At 45.0% G+C, this 13,604-nt stretch overlaps 1 protein-coding gene across 1 annotated transcript; it reads right to left on the bottom strand.

Moving 5' to 3' along the window:
* Positions 1 to 317: 317 nt before the first annotated feature.
* On the bottom strand, positions 318 to 2,464 carry LOC127032476 (olfactory receptor 10A7-like). The gene has a single exon (XM_050919782.1). It carries the CDS (start codon positions 2,366 to 2,368, stop codon positions 1,343 to 1,345), a length of 1,026 nt encoding a protein of 341 aa, XP_050775739.1. The 5' UTR covers positions 2,369 to 2,464; the 3' UTR covers positions 318 to 1,342.
* Positions 2,465 to 13,604: the final 11,140 nt, after the last annotated feature.

Genomic DNA, 13,604 nt, shown 5'->3' with positions numbered 1-13,604 from the left:
CTTAGTAAGGCATTTGGTCAGCTTCTTTAGAAAGGAATTTGCAAGTTAAGTGTCCAGTCAAGAAACATTTAATAGACAATAGATCTTGGAAGGCTCCAATCCACATAAGAAGTCTACCTGAGTCAAGGTAGCATGTGAACAATGGCCGCTACCTGTAAGTTCTGAGTCATGCATGGACATGTGACTTGCCCATGTGTCTCTAAAACTCCATCTTGGAACTGAATTCTGGATAAGAGAGAGGAGGGGGATCACCCATGAGAGAAAGTCTATTTAAGCCCCTGTAAATGCCTCCATTTTGTCTGCAGCTGACTCAAGAGATAGCCTCTCCACCCCCAAATGATACCTGAAAGAAACTGGAACAAAGGACAGTAACCACGAGGGGTGTGAGTGATTTCTGGACCCAGACTTGAAGGAGGCTAGTCTGTAAAAGAAGCTTACTGGAACATCTCTGAGGGTGAGATTTCATCTGTAATCATTTTCTTATGGTATTAGGCATAGACGTGTGTTTTCTTTTATTTTGCTTGGTAATTCACTTTGTTCTGTCTGTTATTACTTGGAACCAAGTAAATCCTACTATTTGTATTTAATAAATCTTTTTTTTTACTTGTTAACTAACCCAGAGTATGTATAAATACTTGGGGGGGGCACAAACAGCTTTGTATATCTCTCTATTGGTTTTATAGAGGGCGAACAATTTATGAGTTTACCCTGTATAAGCTTTATAAAGTGTGAAAAGGATTTCTGTGGCGTGTGGGCATCTGAGTGGTGGAGACAGGAACACTTAGAATATCAGGGACCTCAGAAGGTTGTATGGTCCAACCTCCTGCTTAAATCAGGACTTATCCCTGGACACATCTTTACCCCAGTTCCCTAAACAGCCCCCTCAAGGGCTGAGCTTACAACCCTGGGTTTAGTAGGCCAATGCTCAAACCACTGAGCTATCCCTCCCCCAACACTTTTTGACATGTTTTCAATTAAACCTGCTTTTGAGGGCTATTGTTCAGACCTGGGTCTCTTTTTGCAGCAGGCAAGTGTGTCTGGTTCAAATCAGGCAGGGCACTGAAGTCCTTAGCTGCCAGGGGAAACAGGCTCAGGGATAGTCTCAGCACATAAGATGGCAGCCCCCAAGGAGGTTTCTGTGATTCAACCTGTCACAGCTCCATCTTTAAAATTTAAATTATAGCATTTTCCTACTGCACAGAGGCAGTATGAGGTTAAATCCACTAAAGATTATGAGGTGCTCAGTTACCATGGTATTGGGGCCAGATAAGGTCCTAACATAGATATAAAGCCTTTAAAACAACTGAGCTGGAGACATTTGCAGACAATCAAATTCCTTTATTCAAAGGAACCTTCTTCTCCGCACCATTCTCCAGAATGCTCCCTTCACCTCCTTGTTCCTCAGGCTGTAGATGATGGGGTTTAACATGGGAGTGATGACCGTGTAGGACAGAGAGAGAAACTTGTCTGTGTCTGGTGAGTAGGAGGAATTGGGCTTCAGATACATAATGCAAGCAGAGCCATAGAACAGTGTCACCACCACGAGGTGTGAGGAGCAGGTGGAGAAGGACTTCCTCCTGCCCTCCTCCGATGGCATCCTCAGGATGGTGGAGATGATGCAGACATAGGACATGAGAATCAGCATGAAGGGAAAGGTGACAAAGGACATAGCCACCATGAAGACAGCCATTTCATTGCGGGAAGTGTCTCCACATGCCAGCTTCAGCAGTGGAGGGATGTCACAGAAGAAATGATTAATCTCATGGGATCTGCAGAAGGGTAAGATGAATACCATGCTGGTGTGACCAAAGGACATGAGGAAACCACTGAGCCAGGATCCAGCAGCCAGTCCAGTGGACACCTTCCTGTTCATAACCACGGGGTAATGCAGAGGCTTGCATATTGCAACATAGCGATCGTAGGCCATGGACGCCAAGAGAAAACACTCTGACCCACCAAGGAAAAAAGAGAAATAGGTTTGCATAGCACAGCCTGTGAAAGAGATGGCTTTATCCCCAGAGAGCAGATTTCCAAGCATCTTGGGGACATTGACTGATGTGTAGCACATCTCCAGGAAGGACAGGTTCCTGAGGAAGAAGTACATGGGGGTATGAAGGGCTGGGTCAGCCAATGTGAGGGCAATGATTAGAAGGTTTCCAGCCAAGGTAACTATGTAGGTGACCAGAAACACCGAAAAAAATAAATGCTGCAGGCTGGGAATGTCAGAAAAACCGAGGAGAATGAATCCAGTGATTGTCGTGCTGTTTCTTCCCACTGTTTCTTGGCTAGTTTTCATCCTGAAGAAGAAAAGGAAACAATAAGTTGTCACAGAATATTTTGCCCCCACTTTGCCATACTCCACTGTCATACAATTTCTCCAGATAATCTGAGTCTTCCTGTGAATTTTAGGAAGCTAAGAATGTTGTCTTTTTTACAAATTGCTGCAACCTGTGTCTCTAATGCACTAATCCTCAGAGCTCCCTGTGCAACATTTCTTGGAACCTGAATGAATATCTAATAAAATTTGACTTTCTGGGTACTCTGTGCTGGATCTTAGAGCAGTTCAGTGATGGATGTTTTATGTTGCTTTTACCCATGGATCCTTCTCCCCCACTCCCAGTTTTATTACTAAAATGTGTTATGAGATCCTGCAAATTTTCAAACAAGGTTAATTTGGGAGTGAGTTGGGATGTATCTCATGAATCCCTTAACCAAATGACTCCAGTTTTAGAACACTATTTCTAACCTAGTCCATCCAATTTTCAAGTGGGTCTGCCTATGCATGTGGACTTTGGGCACTTTGAAAACTCACCTTTCAAACAGACACCTCTGTGTAATGTTAACTTTGACGCAGTCCCATGAGGCCAAAACTGTAAAAGTGACCAGTGATTTTGTGTGATTCTTCACTCTCTCACGAGCTCAGTGCAAATGGAATTGCTTTGGGTCTGATTCACCACTGAGTTTCTATAGCATTATGCCCATGTAGGTCCAATGGGCCAGAATCTTCTGGTGTAAATTAGCTATGAGGATTTACACCCCCCTTGAATTTCAAAGGAGCTACACTGGTCCTAAAACTGATGTAGTGGAGTACAAGTAATCAAGACCTATAAGATATCTGAAAATCAAGTTAAGTTGTCCCAAGTTGGTCATCCAAAAGTGGAGGCACTCAATATCTGTGGTAATTTGGGTCAGGGCTCCTAAAGCATGGATTGCACAATGCATAGTACCTGATATATAGTAAAGGGAAATTACCACTGACCTGAATAGAAAAGGATGTGAATCAAACCTTGGATTGCAAAAAACTCAAGATATGATGTGTTTGAAATGATTCCTAATTCATTCTGTCCCAATCTATACCCGAGATCCTACCACCCCCATAGTTGAGGTGTCTGAAATTCAAATCCAACTTAAGATAAAAATTTTGCAACTACCCTCTATCTTCAAATGACTTAAAAAAGCAGCAATTTTATTTTGGAAAAAATGACCTGCTAATATGGACATTCTTATTATTTATACATGTATTTGTTAAGGACCAAAAATATGCTTGGTGCTGTGCACAACTAAATTACCAATATATGACTCACTAGAAGAACAACTCAAAAACAGCAACAATCCAGATGCCTACAGATCTCAGCATGGAATGATCACATTTGCAAACTCCTCATCACAGTGACATGTGCAAAGCGAAGGCAGACTTCTCACCAAATACAGAATTGGGGATCACAAACTAGAAGTGGAAACTGGGAGGCACAAAAAAGGTTAAACACAGAGTAGTGATGAACTTTTTTTTGCTGGGGGGAGGGCGGGAAATTGGATTGACCCAAAGCAAAACAAAAAAATCCATATTTGTCAGTGGAAAGAAAAAGTCAAAAACGTTAATTTCAGGTCAAACAAAACATTTAGTTTCACCCAAAATGAAATATTTCATTTAATTTTTGAGGAGTCTCCTTTACTGTTTTTAAAACACAAAATGGAAGTAAAATTTGAAATTAAAAGTCATTCCAAGTTGAAAAATCAAAACGTTTGAGTGGTTCAGGATTTTTTTTTTTTGGGTCCAACATTTTTCTGAATTCAACCTGAATTCATGAACTGTTTTGCTTGACCTGAATACACAGTTTTTAGTGGGAAGAAGTTCCATCTGAAAAAAATTCACCCAGCTCTGGCAGTGATTATGCAGCCAATGTGACAGAGGAAAGATTGTGATGGAGAGAAACCTTCATCTCCAGTGTACCAAATATGAGAAAGAGCAAGAGATTCTGCAAACTATCAAGAACTATAAAAGACATCTTATCAAAAGCAAGGTGGAAAAAGTGTTCTGAAACTCTGGGAGAAAGGCAGAGACAATATCATGACACCTACCTAATGAGCCGTTGGTCCTGAGCAGATTATGAGAAAGGGACACAGAGGATCATACTCCAAATCAAAGCTAATATGAAGATTTTTTTCCCCTTGTGGAAAATTTAGATTAAAAACAAAGACACTTTTATTCCAGAATAAGAGCATCCATACCAGGAGTTAATCAGGAAAAACTATTCTAGAATAACCGTCTCCAGACACAACTGTGTAAATCTTTATGGGAGTGGGTGAATGAATAATCCCACTGAAGTAAGGGATCGCAGGGCTTCATTCTTAAATGCTCCTAGAAGTAAGTGGCATTAAACAGTTGGAAGAAGAGCATGAACTTAAAATTGGAAAGTTTTGCACTTACTGAAATTCGGGAGCGTTTCTGAACAGTCCTCACCAACTGGCTGCACCAAGAACCACTTCCTCATGCACAGCTGGAACGGAAGGTGTTGATCTCTTCACTTACTCCAAAGAATGCATTGCTTCATCAGGCAAGATGGCAATTTTTTTTATTTATCTGCACTGTCCCCTTTGGGAGCTGATCCCCTGACCATTTTGTAGTCTGAATTACTCCATGACGATGATAATGATTTGTAATGCAGTAGCACCTAAGAGCTCGAATCATGAACCAAGCCCCCATTGTGCTAGGCACTGTATAAACACATAACAAAAAGACAGTCACTTCCTCAAAGACCTTACAACTAAGTAATGTGTTAGTATAAGATTGTTCTGCTCTGATACAGTATGCAGGGGAACTCTCACAACAGAGCATGTGTATAGTACTATATATTATTAATTCAAATTTTTTTTTAATCATTAACTATTACTGATTGCCACAGAACAAATGAGATCAGAACTCAGTTAGTTTTATGGGAAGTGCTAGCAATGAAATAACAACAGAACCCAAACCTCACTGCTGGTCAGTTTGGAGATTTGAAGATAAGTTTGTTTGACTTTTCATGGGCCTTATTTAACATGTTGTAGAATAGTAAATTGACTCGCTTCCTCATGATTTACATGAGCATGAATATTGAAGGGCCCCAAGATTAGTGTCCCATTCTTCTAGGCACTTTGCAGACATATTGGAAGAGACACTTGCAGTCCTCAAAGGCTTAAAATCTAAACATGAAAGAGAAAGGTTGAGCAGGGGGAGGGGAGGTGGAGAAACAGAGGCCCAGAGAGGAGAAATGACTTGTCCCAAGGTCAGCAAGCAGGTGAGTGGTTGAGCCAAGAATAGAACCGTATGTTTTACCTATGAGACACACTGCATCTACCTAGCTAGTGATCAGGAAAACATTTATAGGCAACATGGTCTAGGGATAGGACACTGGAGTCAAGAAATTTGGGGCCTTGTTTCTGTTCAAAGCTCTACCAGTGTATCCCTGCTATGCAGCTACATGAAATGGTTTACCTTTACTTCCTCTTATATCTACACCCAGATCTGCCTGTGAAAGGTATGTAATGTTGGCAGCAAGGCCAATAGTCTCCCCTTGCTCGCAGTCAGAGTGTAAATGCAGCTGAATTCTAGCCATAGGAGCATTGGAGTCAGGACAAGGCCACCACAAAAAGCTGGGCTCTTTGTTTTTTAATCTTGGTCTTTTATGGAAGGTGATGTCATCTGATGATGTAACTGTAAATTCCATAACAAAAGATACACTACCTAAGTGTGGGAAATTGCAGGGTTTGGCCCTTCACGTTCAGGAAATAATGAAGTTGCACACTCCACTGCTCTCCTGAGCAATGTAGCATAGTGAGCCTGTTGAGGAAAAAATCTCCTAATACATTTATTAAAGTTTACCATGACTCAGTTTCCACACAAATATTCCTTTATTGATCCAAAGGTCACTCGGTGTTGATTACATCCCAAATACAAATACAAGCATATGCCCACTTATACTGTACCTCCTAGCAATAATTCAGTTATAAGCATTGGCCAAATGCCCAAAAGAGGATCAGGCTCGGGAGATACTTTCCCATCATCATGTGACTGCACAGGGGTAAGAAAATCTCTGACAAAGAAACCTCTGCATACCTTGTCTTTTATACACTGTAATAAAGAATTGATGTCATTGCTGGATCTTGACACTTAGCTAAAGCCAGAAGAGGCAGTTAGGGCTGAACCCTGCCTTCTGACCCACTCAAGACAAGATTAATGATGGGGCCTCTCCAAGGTTTTCTTCTTAACTTATTTTGCCATATTTCTTCCCAGCAACTGGACTAAGGATTTTTTTAAACAACCTATATAGCATTAACCGAATTAACCATATTATCTTTATTTTGATGACCTCAACCCAACCCTTAAATAAGATACTGCTGTATTTCAAGGGTCACTACTAGTTTAAAGCAAACAACCCTTTTCTCATGATCTCAGGTCTTTTGCTTATTGGGCCTATCGCTCATGCTATCATCCAAACTCAGTTTAAAACCACAGTTGACTCAGGCCTAATGTAGGCCTGTATTCCTGCACAGCCTTAACTCTGCCCGCTTGTGGAATGCAGCATTTGCATGTAATCTTGAGGTAGTAACTGCTTTGTATCCAGTTGTGCTCTCTGTGAATGCATCTGTTAATGTGAAAGCATTATAACCCACCTCACAGCAGGGTGCAGATGGGGGTGCTGTGCTACAGGAGTCCCTAGAGTAGAGGTGGGCAAACTATGGCCTGCAGGCCACATCCAACCTGCAGTACCATCCTGTCTGGCCCTTGAGCTCCCAGCCGAGGAGCTGTTCTCCCTCCTCCACAGCTATGCTGCCGCACGGGCAGTGCTCTGCGCAGTGGGGCTGCACGCTCCTGCAGAGCAGCGCAGCAGCATGTCTGGCTCTGGCTGGTGGCGCAGCTGCTAGACATGCTGCTCTGAGTGGCATAGTAAGGTGGCCAGGGCCGGGGCAGGGAGGTTCCAGGGGGCAGGGAACAGATTGGATAGGTATGGAAGTCCCAGGGGACCTGTCAGGGGATGGTTGGATGGGGCGGAGGTTCTGCGGGTGCGGTCAGGGGATGGGAATGGGGCTGGGGGTTGGAAAGACGTGAGAGTCCTGGATGGCCTGTCAGTGGGTGGGGGTGTGAATAGAGGTCGGGGCAGTCAGGGGATAGGGAGCAGAGGTGGGTTAATGGGGCAGGGGGTCCCAGGGGGGGCAGTCAAGGGACATGGAGTGGGGGGGGTTGGATGGGTCGGGGGTTCTGAGTGGGGCAGTCAAGGGATGGGAAGAGGGAAGGGGCAGATAGGAGGCAGGGGCCAGGCTGTTTGGGGAGGCACAGGCTTCCCAACCCAGCCCTCTATACAGTTTTGCAATCCTAATGTGCCCTCGGGCCAAAAAGTTTACCCACTCCTGCTCTAGAGTCTCCTAGAGCGCTGGTTGTACCATGGGCGTGGAGGCAGTTCTTTGGACTCTCGCCCTTTATGGGTTGGCTGGAACATGGGCACATTTTGGTAACAAGGAGGATTGCACTGCTAGGGTTGCCAGAAATGCAGATGCAATTACCTTCGACACCGTGGCTGTAAATTACGACACAGACTGATAAACTGAATATGCAATCCGGCCCCTAAGGGCCATTGAGTACAGAAGTATGATGGTGGGGATCCTTCAGCCTTGAATCAGGGATTCTCACTTCAGAAGCATTGTGTACTTCCCTGCAGATTTCCTGGGAAAGACCCATGCCTTTTATCCCCAGAGAAAACTGCAAGCGGGCAGCTCCTATTGGCTGAAATCCAAAACAGGAGCATTAGCACTGGCCTAAGAAGAGTCCGTCTGCTTGCCTCTGTTTCTTTACAGGGTCTGCTGACTCAGTCTCATTGTTTAGACACACAGTGCAGAACTGCTGTGTTCAGAGACTAAGAAACATCATTAGTTCCTCAACCTTCCGCTGGCCTTGCGAGCTGAGCCTGGGACATTAAACTCACACTTAGGGGAGGTCAAAATTTTTCTATTTTTTTTCTGACAGAAAATTGGGTTTCTGCTTTCCTCCCAAAATTTCAATTGTCAGAAACAAACGAAAAAAATCAGCAGAAAACTGATTTTTGTTCATTTTTTTGCTGAAAAAATTTGATTGCCCCAAATAAAATTATTTGTCAGGTTTTCATTTGTTTTTTAATGTGTAACTCTTTCTTCCCTGGGCACCTGTTGTTCCTGCGGATAATGGAGATCCTGGGGTGATCCCAAAGGTGGTATTGAATAGGTGGGAAGCTTCTCTCCACCCATCTGCAGCATCTCTCTACTCATAGGAAGAATGACAGTTGATGGTGTCTCCTCCTGGATTTGCATTTACATCTGCCTTGGTAGATTCCAGGTACAACTCCAGCCTAAAGCAGCAATAGGCCTCGCAGATAAGGGCAAATGATACTTAGTGCTCTACAGAAAGCATTAAAACCCAAATTGGCATGAGGAACAGCTTTACTTACAAGTAATATAACGAGATATAATGACAATGCAGTAGAATAGAAGTACTCACCACAATTACTGTGACTAGTCAATAGGTGGCATCACAACAGTTCAGCTAATGGTGGCAACATGAAAGTAAACTTAACCACTACTTCCAAAACAGAGGTTTATGTAAAAACTAAGCTTAAACTTACAGAAGAACATTGACCAGCAAAGAATTCCCCATGGTAGAGGGGTGGGGGCAGGATGAAATCCTCACTGGCATCACCCCACACACTTTCCCTCCTGGGGGATGGAGGCCAGAGCCCACCTGCCCTACAGCTTAGCTGACCAAAGGAGGGTTAGAGAGAAGAAGAAAAGATGAACCATAGCTGAGCTGTGCAATGGGAAGGAACAGAGTGGGAAGCTCAGTAGAGAGAGTATCCTGCTGCTGACCCCAGTGTGACACTAGAGGGCACTGTGCCATAGGAGGTGGTGTGGGTGACAAAACAGGTGGTGTGCTGCTCTTCCAGTGGGTGCTGACCACGATACCCAGTCATGCTGCAAGGACTAGGGTGGGGGATCTATAGGGGGCTCTCCTCCCTGACAGTCAGTGCTAAGCCCAGTGCCCCAGTGCAGTGCTAGGTCGTGCTGTGCTGCAGGGACCGAGGTGGGGGCTCCATGGGGGGGGTGCTCTCCCTTCTGTGCTACTGTTGATACCAATTTCCTAGGATTTGGCAAGTGGACAATGAATGGCAGGATGCACCATCTTTTGGCTGAAAAATAACCACTCCAATGTCCTTTAGCTTGTAATTTCTATGGCTTGGATTTTGAAAGGAACCTAAGTGAGTTGGGCACCTAAATCCCACTGAAATAGGATGTTTGTTGGACACCTAGAGCCCTTAGGGTTCTCTTGAAAATACTACCGTCAATGTCCCCTGTACTCAGAGTTTCAAGTCTGGCCAAATGCCTGATCTGTCAGCTTCCTCCTCCTTTCCCCTTCTCTCCATCTTTTCATTTGGATTCAGCCATAGAGCCAGGGCTGCCACTTCCATTTATGGGACTTAAGCGGTCGCCTAGTCAGCCAGGATTTGGGAGGGTGCCATTTTACCACCCTCAGCTGCAATTCGGCTGCAGGGGGTCCTTCCGCGTTCCTAGTCTTCTGCGGCAATTCTGCGGAGGGTTCATCACTCGCTCCGGGACCCGCCGCTGAAGTGCCTTGAAGACTGGGAGCACAGAAGGACCCCTCCAGCCACAGAATTGCAGCCGACCGGGAGTGCGGAAGGACCTCCGCCTAGGGTGCCAAAAACCCTGGCACCCCTCCTGCATAGAGCCATACTATTTAAAGCCATAAGGGACCACCAGATTATCTAGTCTGACCTCCCATGTAGCACAGGCCACCAGCATCACCCAGCACCCTCACAATAACCCCAACAACCAAAATGAGACCAAAGTATCACAGCCCACAGGAGACTAGACTATGATGTGCCACAGACAGGGGACAGGAGGCAGGGGCGGCTCCAGGCCCCAGCATGCCAAGAGCGTTCCTGGGCAGCAAGCTGCGGGGGTCACTCTGCCGGCGCCGTGAGAGCAGCAGGCAAGCTGCCTTTGGGAGCTTGCCTGCAGAGGGTCTGCTGGTCCCGCAACTTCGAAGGACCTCCTGCAGGTCCTGCCGTGCTTGGGGAGGCAAAATCCCTAGAGCCGCCCCTGACAGGGGGGACTGAGGTGCACCAATGCCTGTGACCCCCAAAATGGCAAGAAAATGATTAAGTGAGCCACAGGATTCTCCTTCTCCTCCAATCTCAGAACAGCTGCTTTTCTCCATCCAGAGGAGGCTGCATTTTGGCAGGTGGGTGAAGCCAGCCCTGTGCACATGGTCCTTTGAGGCACAGCAAGATGAATTAGAGTTGGACATAGCTTACCCTGGGGTGCTCCCTCTGAACTTGGGGAAAGTGAGAAACATTTTGACAAGTTACAGAGTGGAGAAAGGGAAAGTATAAGTGTGTGTGTCTATGTTCAAGGTCACAAAGAGGGGCACACAAGAATTCCAAATTTCCAAATATCCAAAAGTCTCAAAAAACAAAACACAACACCAGCAACACCAGCAAAGGTGGAACTCATTGCCACAGAAAGATGTTGAGGCCAAGAATTGACCGAGACTAACCTCCAGACTATTTGCAGGGGGTCTCTCTCGTTCAAACAGGAATTAAGTTGAGGAAGTGAGGTGGCACATGCTATGCAGGAGATCAGACAAGATGATCACAATGGTCCCTTCTGGCCTTGGAATCTATGAATCAATCAGCAGAGGAATCATGACTCTCCTGCCACTGATACTGATGGTGTGGGCACAGACAGGGAGAGGTAACTGCTCTCATAAGACATGGTCTTTCCTTCACTTGGTGGGAATCCAGTGTATATAGCATGTGTATGATCCAGAGTGCATCACACCAGTGCTGGGCAGCTGGTTGCTCCAAATATGCTGCTTTGGCATTCTGGCAGAGGCCACATTCCCCTTCCTCTTGAGGAGCTGACACCTGAAGGTAAAACAGTATGTGGGGATGGAGATGGGAGCAGTTGTCAGCAGTGAGGTAGAGGGAGTGATGTATGAGAACATGGAGGAGGTCACCAACAAGAGAAATGAGGTGCATGGTGGATATCGGAGCAGGGAAATCTCACAAGGGCTCTCCATCCTATTAGGGTCACCTAGCCTGAGCCATGGATGGAACATTAGCCTGGATGCCAGGATGAGATTCTATGCTGCGTCCTTCTGGGCAAGCATCAAGTTCATGTCTCGAGACGGTGGCAACACAGAATTTCCATTCCACAGGAAAAAACAAAATTTGTTTTCATTCCAAATTGAGATGAAAATTCAAAATTTCCTGCATAATGATTATTCAGATAAATTTTACTCCAGAACCAGGGAATTTTTGTTTGTTTCATTTTGCTAAGATAGAAATGTGTCATTTTGATAAAGTCAAAACACTATTATCATAACCTTAGTCCCAGATTTGGACCTTAGCGTCCAAAATATGGGGTTAGCATGAAAACCTCCAAGCTTAGTTACCAGCTTGGACCTGGTACTTGCTGCCACCACCCAAAAAATTAGAGTGTTTTGGGGCACTCTGGTCCCCCTGAAAAACCTTCCCTGGGGACCCCAAGACCCAAATCCCTTGAGTCTCACAACAAAGGGAAATAATCCTTTTTCCCTTCCCCCCTCTCTGTTCCCAGTCCTGGAAACAAAAAGTACTTTCCTATTCCCCCAGAGGGAATGCAAAATCAGGCTAGCAATCAACACACAGATCTCCCTTGATTTCTTCCTCCCACCAATTCCCTGGTGAGTACAGACTCAATTTCCCTGAAGTAAAGAAAAACTCCAACAGGTCTTAAAAGAAAGCTTTATATAAAAAGAAAGAAAAATACATACAAATGGTCTCTCTGTATTAAGATGATACAATACAGGGTCGATTGCTTAAAAGAATATTGAATAAACAGCCTTATTCAAAAAGAATACAAATCAAAGCACTCCAGCACTTATATTCATGCAATACCAAAGAAAAGAAAACCATATAACTTACTATCTGATCTCTTTGTCCTTACACTTAGAAACAGAAGACTAGAAAGTAGAAACTGCTTCTCCAAAGCTCAGAGAAAGCAGGCAGACAGACAAAAGACTCAGACACAAACTTCCCTCCACCCAGAGTTGAAAAAATCCGGTTTCCTGATTGGTCCTCTGGTCAGGTGCTTCAGGTGAAAGAGACATTAACCCTTGGCTATCTGTTTATGACACGCCCCCCAAATTGCAGACAGTGGGGAAGCTCACTGGCGGCGATTTCCTTCTAGAACTTGAAAATAAACAGATTAATACAACACATACACCTTTACATATACTCCTAAGTATATAACTAACAGATTTCTACATTTTAAGAACACTTTTTAACTACTGAATTCTGGGAAACTCTCACAGGAGAGTGCATCAGCAACTTTATTAGAAGCTCCTGTGATGTGTTGAATTTCAAAATCAAAATCTTGGAGAGCTAAACTCCAACGAAGAAGTTTTCTTGTTGTTCCCCTTGGCAGTATGAAGCCACTTTAGCGCAGCATGGTCAGTTTGTAGTTGGAACCGCCGTCCCCAAACATATGGGCGTAGCTTTTCCAGGGCGTACACAATGGCATAGCATTCCTTTTCACTGACTGACCAGTGACTTTCCCTCTCAGACAGTTTCTTGCTGGAGAAACACGACAGGATGGAAGTTGTGATCTGTTGCTTCCTGCATGAGCACTGCTCCTATACCACGCTCAGATGCATCCGTGGTTACTAGGAATGGCTTGTCAAAGTCCGGGGCCCTGAGCACAGGGTCAGACATGAGCATCGCCTTAAGCTGGGTAAAGGCCTTTTGACACTCATCAGTCCACTTAACTGCATTTGGCTGGGTCTTTTTGGTCAGGTCGGTCAGTGGGGCAGCGATTTGGCTGTAGTGTGGTACAAATCGCCTGTAGTATCCGGCCAAGCCTAAGAAGGATTGGACCTGCTTCTTGGACCGTGGGACAGGCCATTTTGGATAGCATCCACCTTGGCCTGTAGGGGGTTTATGGTTCCTCGACCCACCTAGTGCCCCAGGTAAGTCACTCTGTTTTGGCCTATTTGACACTTTTTGGCCTTAACAGTTAGTCCTGCCTGCCTGATGCGCTCAAAGACCTTTTCCAGGTGTAGTAGGTGTTCGGGCCAGGAGTCTGAAAAAATGGCCACATCATCGAGGTAGGCAACTGCAAATTCTCCCAGTCCAGCTAGTAGACCATCTACCAGCCTCTGGAAGGTGGCGGGTGCATTTCGAAGGCCGAAAGGAAGGACATTGAATTCATACACCCCCGTATGGGTGACGAATGCTGACCTCTCCTTGGCAGGTTTC

Source organism: Gopherus flavomarginatus, chromosome 12, assembly GCF_025201925.1.
Source record: "Gopherus flavomarginatus isolate rGopFla2 chromosome 12, rGopFla2.mat.asm, whole genome shotgun sequence".
Classification (NCBI taxonomy): Eukaryota; Metazoa; Chordata; order Testudines; family Testudinidae; genus Gopherus; species Gopherus flavomarginatus.
The sequence above is the reverse complement of the archived record's forward strand: the minus strand, read 5'-3'. Positions and strand labels throughout refer to the sequence as shown.

What these genes read in the sequence shown, in the direction of transcription:
- LOC127032476 (XM_050919782.1), bottom strand. Translation starts at nt 2,368, where the DNA reads ATGACAGTGGAGTATGGCAAAGTGGGGGCAAAATATTCTGTGACAACT.